The 13,421-nt window shown below is 43.5% G+C and overlaps 1 protein-coding gene across 1 annotated transcript in view; it reads left to right on the forward strand.

Moving 5' to 3' along the window:
- The first annotated feature begins 346 nt into the window (after nt 1-346).
- LOC130873550 (tripartite motif-containing protein 43B-like) overlaps nt 347-13,421 on the forward strand; it is a 36,381-nt gene continuing 23,306 nt past the window's right edge. Inside the window, exons 1-4 of the mRNA XM_057768390.1 lie at nt 347-764; nt 3,903-4,104; nt 5,079-5,250; nt 10,489-10,581. Coding sequence (XP_057624373.1) covers nt 10,544-10,581 — 38 coding nt within the window. The 5' untranslated portion in view covers nt 347-764; nt 3,903-4,104; nt 5,079-5,250; nt 10,489-10,543. The remainder of the gene's footprint in view (nt 765-3,902; nt 4,105-5,078; nt 5,251-10,488; nt 10,582-13,421) is intronic.

A 13,421-nucleotide genomic window follows, 5' to 3' on the forward strand; every position in this document is an offset into this window, starting at 1 on the left:
TATAAAGACTTTCTATTGGTTTAAACCTATAGAAAGCAGTCTTCCCTGGTGAATATCCCACAATATCACACCGATTTTTTTCAGTGTCTCCCACAGAGATAATTGGTCTGTTTCTATAATGAGTACACTGGAGGTTCCTTCTCAGGTTCTATACTGCTTTGAGACACCTGGGGTTCGAATGAGAGAAAGGTGAAGGAATGTCACATCGTTGGTACCTATTCAGAAATCCGCTATTCCTGGTAATTACGAGTATGGATTTGGAGGGAAGTGTCCTTTTCCACTTGCCATAGTTACTCAGAGGCTCATGGGTAATGTAGTCCCTCACCTACGAGGCCATCCCTCCGGGGCTCAGGTAAACAGCTAGGTTCTGGCCTTGGTAGGCTCTTCTGTGCAGCACTCTCGTGGGAACTATGGCTTAGAAAATCGCGGCCTGGTGTTGTGCTGACGCAATCTCTCGGGCTGCGAGTTTGGTGTCGGCTTCCTGGAGAGGGTGCGAAGAAGGAAGGGGACAGTCGCGATCCTCGGAAGCGGGACCCGAACCTCTTTGCTCGCTGGAAGCAGAAATACAGGTGGCTCTTGGTGGGACTGAGACGCAGTGCGAGGGCAGGCCGGCGGGTCTGGAGGGAGACTGCGGGACCCACCGTGCCCACTCGGACCAGACGACCTGGACAGTGCTTTCACGGTTGCTGGTCAGAAGACTGCCCTAGGAGGTGTCCGGGTCTGTGACCCCAACAGAGGGCCGTTACAGAAGCTCTGCCAAGGAGGTGAGAGCCCAAGATGGCGACTTGGGGGTGAGCGCGGTGCGTGTCTTTAGATTGCCGGGCTGGGAGTTGGGGGAGCGGGCTGCGGTGTGAGCCCACATTCCAGTCCTTGCTGCCAGTGATGAATCCTGCTGTTACCTGTGTGGCTCTCTTTTTTTTTTTTTTTGAGGCGGGGTTGGGGGTAGGAGACCAGACTACAGAACCGGGAATTTTTACTAGAATGACCCAGAAATCCCAAACTGCGAGCTTGGGAAAGTGTAAGTTGACACTACAGTGCTGGAGCGAGAAGGGGGGGGGGCTGTTAGGAATATTTTTTAATATTAGCTCCCTGACGACGCAAAAATTCCCAATCAAGCCAAATCAAAACAAGCCAAATCAAGAAATATCCAGCTTTAATGGAAGCTCTGCGCTCTCGGTTGGCTCCCAGGAACGACCCCGGGGAGGAAGAAAGGGAGACCACGTGTTCTTCTTTTTTTTTGGGGGGGGGTGATCATTTGAGTACCCTGGGGAAAAAGTGTCCTGACCCCACCCCCAGAGAGGAGTCAGGACCCGACCTGCTGGGATTTGAAGTCCAGACCAGGCCTGGGGGCTGGGATAGGTGCGAGGGACTGGGACCTACGCTCCCAACTTAACAGGACCCACAGTCGGTCCGGAAAAAGGGTATTTGTTGTCCTAATGAGTTGACCCGAAATTCCTGGGGAAATTCTCACGTAGTGACTGTAGATCTTGTCGCGTATTGGTAATTGTATTCGTTAAATTTCCTGTCTCTTCACGAAATGACTTTTTTTGGGCTTGACAATGGCCTGCTTGGCACTCTAGGTTTGAGTTCTTAGCGATTCTCAACCTATGGGTCAAACGACCCTTTCACAAGGGTGGCATATTAGACATCCTGCCTATCAGATATTTACATTATGATTTATAACAGTAGCATAATTACAGTTATAAAGTAGCAACGACGATAATTTTATGGTTGGAGGTCACCATGACATGAGGAACTGTATTAAAGGGTTGCAGCATTAGGAAGGTTGAGAACCACTGTCTCAGAAGGTTTTGTTTTTTTGTAAGTCACCAGAGACAAGAAGGTCTCTCAGAAGATTCAAGTATTGAAATAAGAACATTTTCTTGGGAATAAAGTAGGAGGTTTCAGGTTCTGAAGGAGAGCGTTTCATCAGTAGGAACTCCATCAGGCTAGTGTGGAGGAAAACATTTAATAAGAGACCAGGAAGTAAGTGCTGGGTCCTGGTAGGGAATTAGCTCTGGGTCCAGGCCTTAGACTGCTGCAGCCTAACTCTACAGAACAGCAGGACCTTGTGATATAGCCCCTCTGACTAAAACTTACTTCGATTAACAGGGTCTGTCCTTATCTTCATGGCAGAGATGGCATAATTGAAAGTTACCTGTACACCATGACACATTCACGTTTCAGAACAGAGCAGTGGTCCATCTGGACTACCGATTCCTTCCTCGTTACCCTAATGCTCAGCCTACTATGTTGGTGGCCTGAAGGGGGAAGGATTGCTGAGCTGTGAATGAATTTGCCCTTTGGACCAGAATAGGAAGCGTGTTTATTGAGTGTAATGCAACAGAGCTGCAAGCTGGGCAGTGACCTAGTACCATCTGCCTCCTAGGCTGATGAGCTGTGGGTGGGGTCGGAGGCAGGGATATACTTGTTCAGCCAGAGGGGGATTCTTTGTGTGCATGTGATACAGGATGTGTGAAGATGAGTCCACATAAGGCAGTGTACATGTCTAGGGAGTTAAGCAAGAGCTGCCGTGGATGCAATTCCAGCTGTGTAATGGGGCATGCGAACAGTCTCAGCCCTGTGAAGGTTCTCTAATAGGGACCTGCTCCACAGCAGGCAAGATCTACTGTGAATGAACTAGTGCACTGGAGCGGAGGCAGAGTGTAGGCGCAACTCGTAGCTTTGCGTGACCTAAGCAGCTGCTGACCCCATTGCTTAGAACAATTTCTGGGCAAAGCTACCACCTTCCCAGAAGCTATCAATATATGGGTGGTAGGGGCTTGATCCTCTTCAGAAGGCTGAGTGAGGTTAGCTTTCTTCTACCAGCTTAGTTGAAAAAGATCAGCAAGGGCCTGGGAAATATTTGTTGTATCTGGAAGTTGTGATCTAGTGTGGAGGAGCCCTGTCACACCTGGGCAGAATCAGTGGTCGGTTAGTTTACCTTTCCTTTCCTCTTCCCTCAATGTTTCCAGTGTGCGAGCTCTTTCAATTAATCTTGTATGTCTGAGTATATTGTCTGCATGTATATCTGTTTACCATGCAGTTAACAAAAACTAATGTTTGTGTTTTTTCCTAATACTGATTTCTAGTTACCATGTATATGTGTCTTAGATTTGTGTGCTTCTGTTCTTGGTGTTGAAATCTAGTGTCTGAGTATGATCCACAAATGCTTTACCACAGAACAAGGTGACCAGTTTTCAAACACTTTCCATATACCTTGTCTTAAGTTTCCTAGCCTTGTTACCATCAATACATTCTGTACATTGTAGAACCTTAAAGGTTAAAAACAGAAGTGTTTTATTTAATACTAGTACTCTGTTAACCAAAATTCATAAGAATGAAAATAATAGGAAGCAGTCTCAGTTTTGTAAAATGAAAAATGAGATCACATGAGACTTAGGCTCTAAAGCTATACATGTAAACACTACAGAACGCCACACTCACATGAGAGTGGCGGCCTTTCTGTTTAAACGCTTAGGCGTTCTCTTTGTAGCCAGATACCACTTGCTTCAATCATGTGACTTCAGGATTCTTTTCTTTTTTGGTTTTTTGAGACAGGGTTTCTCTGTGTAGCTTTGAAGCCTGTTCTGGAACTACTCTGTAGACCAGGCTGGCCTCAAACTCCAGAGATCCACCTGCCTCTGCCACCCAAGTGCTGGGATTAAAGGCGTGCGCCACCACCGCCCGGCGACTTCAGCTATTCTTACTGTGATTTTCAAACCTTAGGTATCTGGCTACAGAATACTTTTTATTGTGTTTGTCATACTTGGAAACTATTTCCTATTATATTTTAAAATAATTGAATTCTAAATCATTAAATGTTTAAGCCTTTCTTGTACAACATATCAACAAAAATATTGCTTTAAAGAACAATTTAATTTTTTTTCACATTTCTGTAGGTCGATATCTGGACTGGTCTCCATTGGGAAGTTTCTGTATTTTCCTGCCTTCAGTGACGAATGAGGTTTGAGTCATCGTGCTTTGAGACTGCTTCATTCAGGGTGTTCTGTCCACATTTAGTGGTTCCTGCTGAGTCTTCTCAGAGCTCTATTTTCATCAAGCTGGCACCAAAGCTCTTCACAGCACACCTGTGCCTAGTAGGTAAGTACTAGGCAGGAAATACTTTTTTTTTTTTTTTTTTTTGTGAGACAGGGTTTCTCTGTGTAGCCCTGGCTGTCCTGGAACTAGCTCTTGTAGATCAAGCTGACCTCGAACTCACGGAGATCCACCTGCCTCTGCCTCCCAAGTGCTGGTATTAAAGGCGTGCGCCACCACCGCTCAGCAGGAAACACTTTTCAAGCTTAGGTTGTCTTCATATTTACTGGGTTCACTTGGTCAAATGAGTCAAATGGCTCATAGTAATCATGGGAAGTAAATGGGGGTGTGGATACGTGGAGATGCCCCATTTGGAAACATTACTGTAGCAATCAATGCCCTATAAGAAATGTTCATTGTTTTTTTATCCTGTATAAGCATGGGCAAAAAAAAAAAAAATCTTGCAATCTGCATATTTTCCATGGAAATGAGCTATATGAAGGAAGAAGTAATGTAGAGGAAGTGCTTATATGGAGCCCATTTGGGTGGATTATAGAATATTTCATGTAACAGGTGCATTTCTGTGTTAATGATAGGGAAAACATAATTTCTCTGGTTTCAGTTATTAAGTACTTTTGGAAGGGAATGTTAATTGCTACCAAATTGTTCATTATTTGCTGATGTTAGTGCTCATGAATTCAGCCATAGCTTTCATGTGTAATGGCTCTGAGTGTACTTGTGAGCCCATTGTCAATGGTATCTTTGTTGCACTTTCTTATAGATGAGACTATTTTCTTTTGCTTTTTTTTTTTTTTTTAAGATTTATTTATTTCTGTGTGCATTGGTGTTTGGCCTGCGTGTATGTCTGTGCGAGGGCTTCAGATCTCTTGGAACTGGAGTTACAGACAGTTGTGAGCTACCATGTGGGTGCTGGGAATTGAACCTGGGTCTTCTGGAAGAGCAGCCTTCTCTCCAGCCCCTCTCCATCTCTCCAGTCCCTAGGAAATTTTCTTACAATTTTTTTTCTTCTTCTTTTTCAGCTAATTGCATAGTGTTTTGAGCGGAGAATCGAGGACCAGACCATGGCTACCCTTTCACTCTCATGACTCTGTCCTGGTCTCCTTTTCTCAACTGTGCTTCTGGAATCACCTGTGTGTTTTCAAGGGCAAAACCACAAACAAGCAACTTAAAGACATCATGAATGAATATGTGGTGAGTTGTTTTGTTTATTCCCCACTTGGTTACATATTGCTATTTTATTTATAGTCTGACCATCAATAAGACCTGGCCAAATTTATGGAGAGAATTCCACTTCAACTTCTATTAGTAGTAATTATGGCAACAATTAAGAAATTGTGGTTTTTCTTGTTGCTGTACATTATTCATATTTCTCCCAGGTTGAAAATATCTTGGATCACTGTCATTTCCACCACGAAGCTTTTCCAGTTGTGGAACTGGATGGGGTCATGGTCGAGCGCCTGTTAACCTCCCGTCCACACTCATCCAGCACTCAGGAGAGGACCAGGGTGGTGGGATGTAGGGCTGCCCTGTGTATGCTGACTTGGGCGTATATGCCCATTAGACAGCCAGGACAGTTCTTTGCTGGAAGCCTAGTCCAGGGCCATGCTTCATGTGTCTTCATTCTGTTCTCCGGATCTTGCAAGTCTCTCAACTGATATTCTTTTTCTCTAGCAAATGGCTCCATTTGCAATCTTTTTTTCACTAATGTCAGCCAAATACTCAGACTCTTTTTACTTTTAATTTGTGTGTTTGTATACATTGGGGCTTGAACCCTGTGTCCCATGAACATTAAGCATTTACCTATTATGAACTATGCCCTGAACTGTCCCCATTTCTACTCTCCTACCTTCCTTGCCTTTTTTTCTTTCCTTCTGTCTCTCTCTTTTTAAAAACTTTTTATTAATTATTTGTGGATTTCATATCATGCATCTCAATCCCATTCATCTCCCCGTTCCTTCATATCTGCTCTCTGCCCTTACAACCTGCCCCTTCCTCCCCCAAATAAATTTTAAAAGGAATGGAAAGAAAAATCTCATTGTGGAAGCAGTCATGTGGCATATTGAGTCACACAGTATACCTGTTAGTCCATATATCTTTACTTGCAAGTGTTCATTGCAAGTCAGAGGTCATGAAGAGTCAGAGTCATCAAAGGTCAGGTCATGAAGAGTCAGAGACACATCAAGAGTCAGAGGTCATGGAGCCTCTGGTTTCTGCTACATTATCGACACTGGGCCCTCACTGGGACTCTACTTAGATATTCTGTTGTTGCTCTGTGCTGTGCAGATCCTGCAGCTTTGGATCTATAAGACTGGCCTCTTCACGTCCTCCAGCAGATCATAGATGGGGTGAATGATGGGATGGACCAACTTATTTTTTATTTTTTTTAAGCTTTTAAAATTGATCTTATTTAGCTATATATTTTTCTCTGCTCCCCTCCCTTTCTCTCCCCTCCCCTTCAACCCTCTCCCATGATCCCCATGCTTCCAATTTACTCAGGAGATCTTGTCTTTTTCTACTTCCCATGTAGATTAGATACATGTATGTCTCTTAGGGTCCTCATTGTTGTCTAGGTTCTCTGGGATTGTGAATTGTAGGCTGGTTTTCTTTGTTTTATGTCTAAAAGCCACTTATGAGTGAGTATATAGGATATTTGTCTTTCTGGGTCTGAGTGAACTCACTTAATATGATGTTTTCTAGCTCCATCTATTTGCCTGCAGATTTCAAGATGTTATGTCTTTATGTGGTTTGGGTATCAGGGAAATTGTAGCCTCATAAAAAGAGTTCGGCAATGTTCCTTCTGTTTCTATTGTATGGAACAATTTGAGGAGTATTGGTATTAGTTCTTCTTTGAAAATCTTGTAGAATTCTGAGCTGAAACAATTTTGAGCTGAAACCATCTGGTCCTGGGCTTTTTTTGGTTGTGAGACTTTTGATGTCTGTTTCTAATTTTTTTTTAGCAGTTATAGGTGTATTTAATTTGCTTATCTGGTCTTGATTTAATTTTGGTAAGTGATATTTACCCAGAGAGTTAGGGATGGACCAACTTATAGCCCTGATTCTGGGTCTGGGTGGTTGCTGGATTGGTCAGCCTGCCAACTCACCATCATCCTCACTGCTCTAGCACTGCCCTGGCTAGTTCATCCTTTGTAGCAAGCAACAAAGGGTGGGGTGGTTCTCCTGCTCTCACGTGCCTAGCGATAGCTCACCCACACCTACACCACCAGGGCCAATTGTACTATGTTGCCCGAGTGAGTGAAATTCAGGGGCCACTCTCTCAAGTGCTGCAGATGGTGAGGGACAGGGCCAGCTCTTCTTCCTGTCACAGGCAAGGGTTGGTGGGTAGGGCATCTCTCCCAATATGGCAGATGAAGGGTGGGGCTATATTTCCCATGCTCACATTCTTGGGGCCAGCTCACTTGTGCAGGCATCAGCAGGGTTTCTTGTCCTCCCCATGTGAGGTGTAGGTAGGGTCAGTTTTGTTGCCTGCTGAAGGTGGCAAGGAGTGAGGAGCCGAGGGAATCTTTCCCTTGCCCGCTACACCGCGTGGCAGAGAGGACAGGGCCAGCTCTCCCACGCTCATGCTTTCATCTCTGCTGTGCTGCCCAGGTGAGATGGAGGGCCTGTTCTCTGAGTGATGCAGCTGGTGAGGCACAGGGCTAGTTCTCCTGCTCTCATGACCTCAGGGCCTGCTCTCCCACCTGCCACAGGCAGTGAGATGCTGTGTGTGTGTGTGTGTGTGTGTGTGTGTGTGTGTGTGTGTGTGTAAATCTCTTCCTTACCCATGCCACTGTGTGCTAGATGAGGAGCAGGGCCAGATCTCCCATTTTCAAGTTCTTGTGGTGGCTCATCCATGACCCCATCAACGTGGTCAGCTCTACTGTGCTGCCTAGGAGAGGTGCAGGATCAACTCTCTTGTCTGCCGCAGGTGCCAAGAGGGGGGGAGGGCATCTTTCCTTCGCCACACCACTGCATGGCAGATGAGGGGGGCAGGATCAACTCTCCCACTCTCATGACTTCAGGACCAGCTCACCTGCACCCTGCCGACAGGATCAGCTCTATTGTGCTGCGCAGGTGAGGTGCAGGACCAGTTCTCCCTAGTGTTGTAGCCAGTGAGGGACAGGGCCAAAACTTAGCTATTGCTGCCAGGAGGACCAGTGTCCAGCAGCTCAGAGATTGAAGGGGAAGCCACAAAATTGGTGAACTAATTAATAAAGTATGTCTTTAAATTGTTTTCCAAGATATATATTTTTTTACCTCAAAGGCATTAACAAAAACATTTTAACCTAACCTTAAGTCATTTGTTAAAGCTTTGTTTTAGCTATGATGCACACCGAAACCTGTGAACACATCTCCCAACATAAAGATTAAAAGAATTTGAGCTAGCTGGGCTTTTGGGACTCAGTTGTTTTTCTTAATCATTAACCTAAGTCATAGTCTGTATGGCTCTTCAAGAGAAAGTAGCAGTGTGGATATTTTCTGTTCTTTGCAGCCCCTGCTTTATCAGAGGTAGGGGCTACACCATATCTTGCTTTTTCCTTTAATAGTTTCCCTACTATTTTAATAAATTATAATCCCTTACTATATTTATTAATATATATATATAGTATATATCAATCATCAAAATCCTATTTAAACTAACACTATTATTGTTTAAAATCACTGCTTCAGTTAAACAGTAGAGCTTAGGAGGAAATCATCTCATAATAGTCCTCAGGGGAAAATGCCCAGCAGAACAGGATATTTCCATGAGATAATCACACTACATTAAAGGCAGTGGGGATTTCCCCCTGCCCATTCACACCATGCCAAATGCCAGAGAAAAATGGCAGCAGCAAACATGTAAAGGCACAGCAGTAGCAAGAGACATTATGGGGCCAAAGCCCTTGGGGCCTTGCCCATCTGAGATTCACTCATCAGAGCTCTGCTTCCTGCCGGGCTGACCTCCTGAATGCCAGTTGCCACCTGCTGCCCCTCTGACTTGCACTTAGCATTGAAATTAGTCTAGATGTCAAGCTGGGCGGTGGCACACGCCTTTAATTCCAGCACTCAGTTCTGAGTTCTAAGCTAGTCTGAACTATATAGTGAATAGATAGCGCCAGGACAGCCAGACCTTCACAGGAAAACCCTGCTTTGAAAAAGAAAAAAAAAAAAAGAAAGAAACTATTAAAGATACGTAGCTGCAGAGTCACTCACTCCGTGACCAGTTCCTTCAGGTTTGTGTTTTCCTGTTATCACAGTACAGGTTCATCCACCTACATATGATAATATGTATAAGGCTATAAGACTATTAGTGTGGTGTGTGGTTGCTTGTGTGGCTAAGACAGGGTTCTGAAGGGGAGTTTCAGCCATGCCAAGTGAAGCAAAGGTTAAACTTTCAAATGTTTCTGAGGAAGGGGAGGTCTTGCACAAAGCAGGTTTGGTTAACATATGACTTTTGAGCCAGACAGTGGTGGTGCACGCCTTTAATCCTAGCACTTGGGAGGCAGAGGTAGGCGGATCTCTGTGAGTTCAAGGACAGCCTGGTCTCCAAAGCTAGTGCCAGAACAGACTCCAAAGCTACACATAGAAACCTTGTCTCGAAAAACCAAAAAACAACAACAAAAAACCAAACAAACAAAAAAACATAGACTTTTGATGCATGATTGAGGTAGGGAGTAGGGCATGTAAAACTTAGTGAGAAGGGTTACTCTTTCTTTGGGGCGTAGGGAATATTATTGCATGACCCATACAGCATAACAGTAGGCAGGCTGCCTCCAACCCCTAGGAGGCAGAGCGAGGCCTACATGTGTTCATGTCTCACGTACAGCCCTATGTGGTTAAAGCCTGGTTACCTGAATGGCCTGGGTTCTCTTATTCCAACAGTTAAGGTTTTAATCTATAAGGTAATTATTGTAGTCCATTAATAAATCAATAACCTTAGTATAGTTCTTTGATGTTTATTTTTCTCCACTACATAAGCAAGACAAATTATAATGTAAAGTGCACATGAAAGCCTTTCGCTCTTTAGGAGACCTCAGGTTCCTATTTATAAGCATAGAGTAATTGAGGAGGAATGTGCTGTTACAGGATTTGGTGTCATTTGAGGATGTCACTGTGAAGTTCACCTGGGAGGAGTGGCAGAATCTCGATGATGCTCAGAGGGTGCTGTACAGGAATGTGATGCTGGAGACATACAGCAGCCTGGTGTCACTGGGTACGTAAGTCTAAGGAGTCAGCCATTTCACTGCAGTGAATATGTGAGCAAATGTGAGATGTAAAGCTGTTCAGGGATACGGTGCTGGGCCACGGGTTCCATGACTGTTCACTGCTCTCTAGTGAAAGGTCCACATTTGTATTTTTGGTGCATAGATCCTAAAACCTGGTTTTGTCTTTCTTCAAAGAACCTTATTAGCATAATTTTCTAAGTCCTACATTATTTCTAATTAACAGGACAATGCAGCCCTAAACCTGAGTTAATCTTCAGATTGGAACAGGGAGCAGAGCCATGGACAGCAGACGAATCTACAAACCAGAGTATGTCAGGTTAGTTGGTACTCATGAATGGGGAGTTCATGTCTAGCACAGGTTGGCCATTTTACTAATTTATCCTAAGTTCCATATTTGAGGGCTCAGACTTGTTCAGTGAAGTCTACAAGAAAACATAGTCTACAAAAAGAATTCTCTTGAATATGTTCCTACCTTTCAATTTGACGAAAATTTTCTAAGATTTACCCCTGAAGTCTAATTGTTGACTTCTGTTATTTGATGTTGTCTCTGGTACTTCCTTTTTCCATTGTTTCAGTTGCCTCTTAAACGCCAGTCTCATGGGGATTTTGTTTTCAGACATTTTTTTTCATGTGTTTTTTGTTTTAGCACATTTTTTTTTGTGATTTTTCTTTCTTTTTTTATTATTATTTTATTTTATTACTTAAAAAATACCAATCCAAATTTCTACTTCCTCCCCTCCTCCCACTCCCTTCACAGATCCTCCCCCCAACCCCCTCCAGTCTTAAGAGAGGGCAAGGCAGTCTGCCCTGTGGAAAGTCCAAGGCCCTCCTTACTACATCTAGGTTGAGCAAGGTATACATCCAAAGAGAATAGGATCCCAAAAAGCCAGTATATGGAGTAGACACAAATCCCAGTGCCATTGTCATTGACCCTTCAGTCTGCCCCAACTGTCAACCACATTCAGAGGGACTAGTTTGAACCCATGCTTGTTCATTCCCAGTCTATTTGGGGTTGGTGAGCTCCCATTAGCTCAGGCACATTGTCTCAGTGAGTGAACCCATCATGGTCTTGACTTTCTTGCTCATATTCTCACTCCTTCCACTCTTCAACTGGACCTTGGGAGCTCAGTCTAGTGCTCTGATGTGGTTCTCTGCCTCTGTTTCCATCTGTTTTTGGACGAAGGTTCTATGGTGGTATTTAAGACATTCATCAGTCTGACTACAGGGCAAGACCTGTTCAGGCACTCTCTCCTCTATTGCTTAGGGTCCTAGCTGGATTCCTGGGAATTTTTCTAGAGCCAGGTTTCTTGCTAACCCCAAAATGGCTACCTCAATCAAAATATCTTTTTCCTTGCTCTCATATCTGTCCTTCCTCCATCTCAACTATACCATTCCCTCAAGCTCTCCCCAACCCTTCCCTTCTCCCTTCCTCTTCCCCTCTCCCTCTCCCCTTCCTTTTACTCCCCCCCCCATACTCCCAAATTTTGTCAGGTGATCTTGCCTGTTTCCAATTTCCTGGTGGGTCTATATATGTTTTTCTTTGGGTTCATCTTATTACTTAGCTTCTCTAGGATCTGAACTATAGGCTCAATGTCCTTTGTTTATGGCTAGAATCCACTAATGAGTGAGTACATATTTTTGGGTCTGAGTTACCTCACTCAGGATAGTGTTATCTAATTCCATCCATTTGCATGCAAAATTCAAGATGTCATTGTTTTTTACCGCTCAGTAGTACTCTAATGTGTAAATGTGCCACACTTTCTTTATCCATTCTTCTGTTGAAGGGCATCTAGGTTGTTTCCAGGTTCTGGCTATTACAAATAATGCTGCTATGAACATAGTTGAACAAATGCTTTTGTTGTATGATAGGGCATCTCTTGGGTATATTCCCAAGAGTGGTATTGTTGGATCCTGAGGTAGGTTGACTCCCAATTTTCTGAGAAACCGCCACATTGATTTCCAAAGTGGTTATAGAAGTTTGCATTCCTACCAGCAATGGATTAATGTTCCCCTTATTCCACATCCTCTCCAGCATAAGCTATGTTTTAGCACATTTAAAAATAAATTATTTAAATTTATCTTATGTGCATTGGTGTAAAGGTATCGGATCCCCTGGAACTGGAGTTACACACAGCTGTGAGCTGCCACATGGGTACTGGGAATTGAACCTTGGTCCTCTGGGAGAGCAGTCAGTGCTCTTAACCACTGAGCCATCTCTCTAGCCCTATCCTTTTTTTTTTTTTTTAAATATTTATTTATTTATTATGTATACAACATTCTGTCTCGATGTATGCCCGCACGCCAGAGGAGGGCGCCAGATCTCAGTACAGATGGTTGTGAGCCACCATGTGGTTGCTGGGAATTGAACTCAGGACCTCTGGAAGAGCAGCCAGTGCTCTTAACCTCTGAGCCATCACTCCAGCCCCCTAGCCCTATCCTTTTAGCACATTTTAATGAGACAGATTTCAAGTGCTGGTCATTTTATTTTTGTTCATTGATAAAAATGTAAAAATAATATCCTTACTTCATGGAATTAATATTTTGATAAAAGACAGATAAGTTTATTTACACTAAGGAGTCACAAACAACTGTTTGTAATGTTGAACCAGAGTAGAATGAGTAACAGATGGTGTTTAAAGTTATAGAGTATTTCACTTGGGTAGTTGATGATAAAATCCAGGAAGACCTACAAGTTAAGGCGTGTGAGGCATGATCTAAGAAGCCATAAGGAGGGTCCAGCATAGGAGGGGTGTTTCCACATGAGAAAGAATCGAGAAGTGAAACAAGTTTTCATATTGAAGAACTCAAGCTGGTTTTTTTTTTTTTAATGGGGATTATAGTTTGAATGCAGCACTTCCATCTATTTTCTTTCTCTCATTCTAAAGCAACAAAGATAATGAGAAATGGCAGAACATTCCATCTTCTATGAAACTAAAAGAAGTAAAGTTTCTGTAAACATGATAACATCCTTGAGAATCTATGGATTATCAGACATAGGAGGGTGTATCAGCAATTTGGAGGTGAATGTCAAAACTCTTGATATCACAAGTAGCCAGACATTTTAGAACTGACAGCATGCTCATTTCTCCAGGGTGGTGGTGGGCATGAGTTTCCTTGTATTTATTCTGATTCTGAAAAGAGCAGGACATGTTGTTC

This window comes from Chionomys nivalis, chromosome 4 (assembly GCF_950005125.1).
Source record: "Chionomys nivalis chromosome 4, mChiNiv1.1, whole genome shotgun sequence".
Lineage (NCBI taxonomy): Eukaryota > Metazoa > Chordata > Mammalia > Rodentia > Cricetidae > Chionomys > Chionomys nivalis.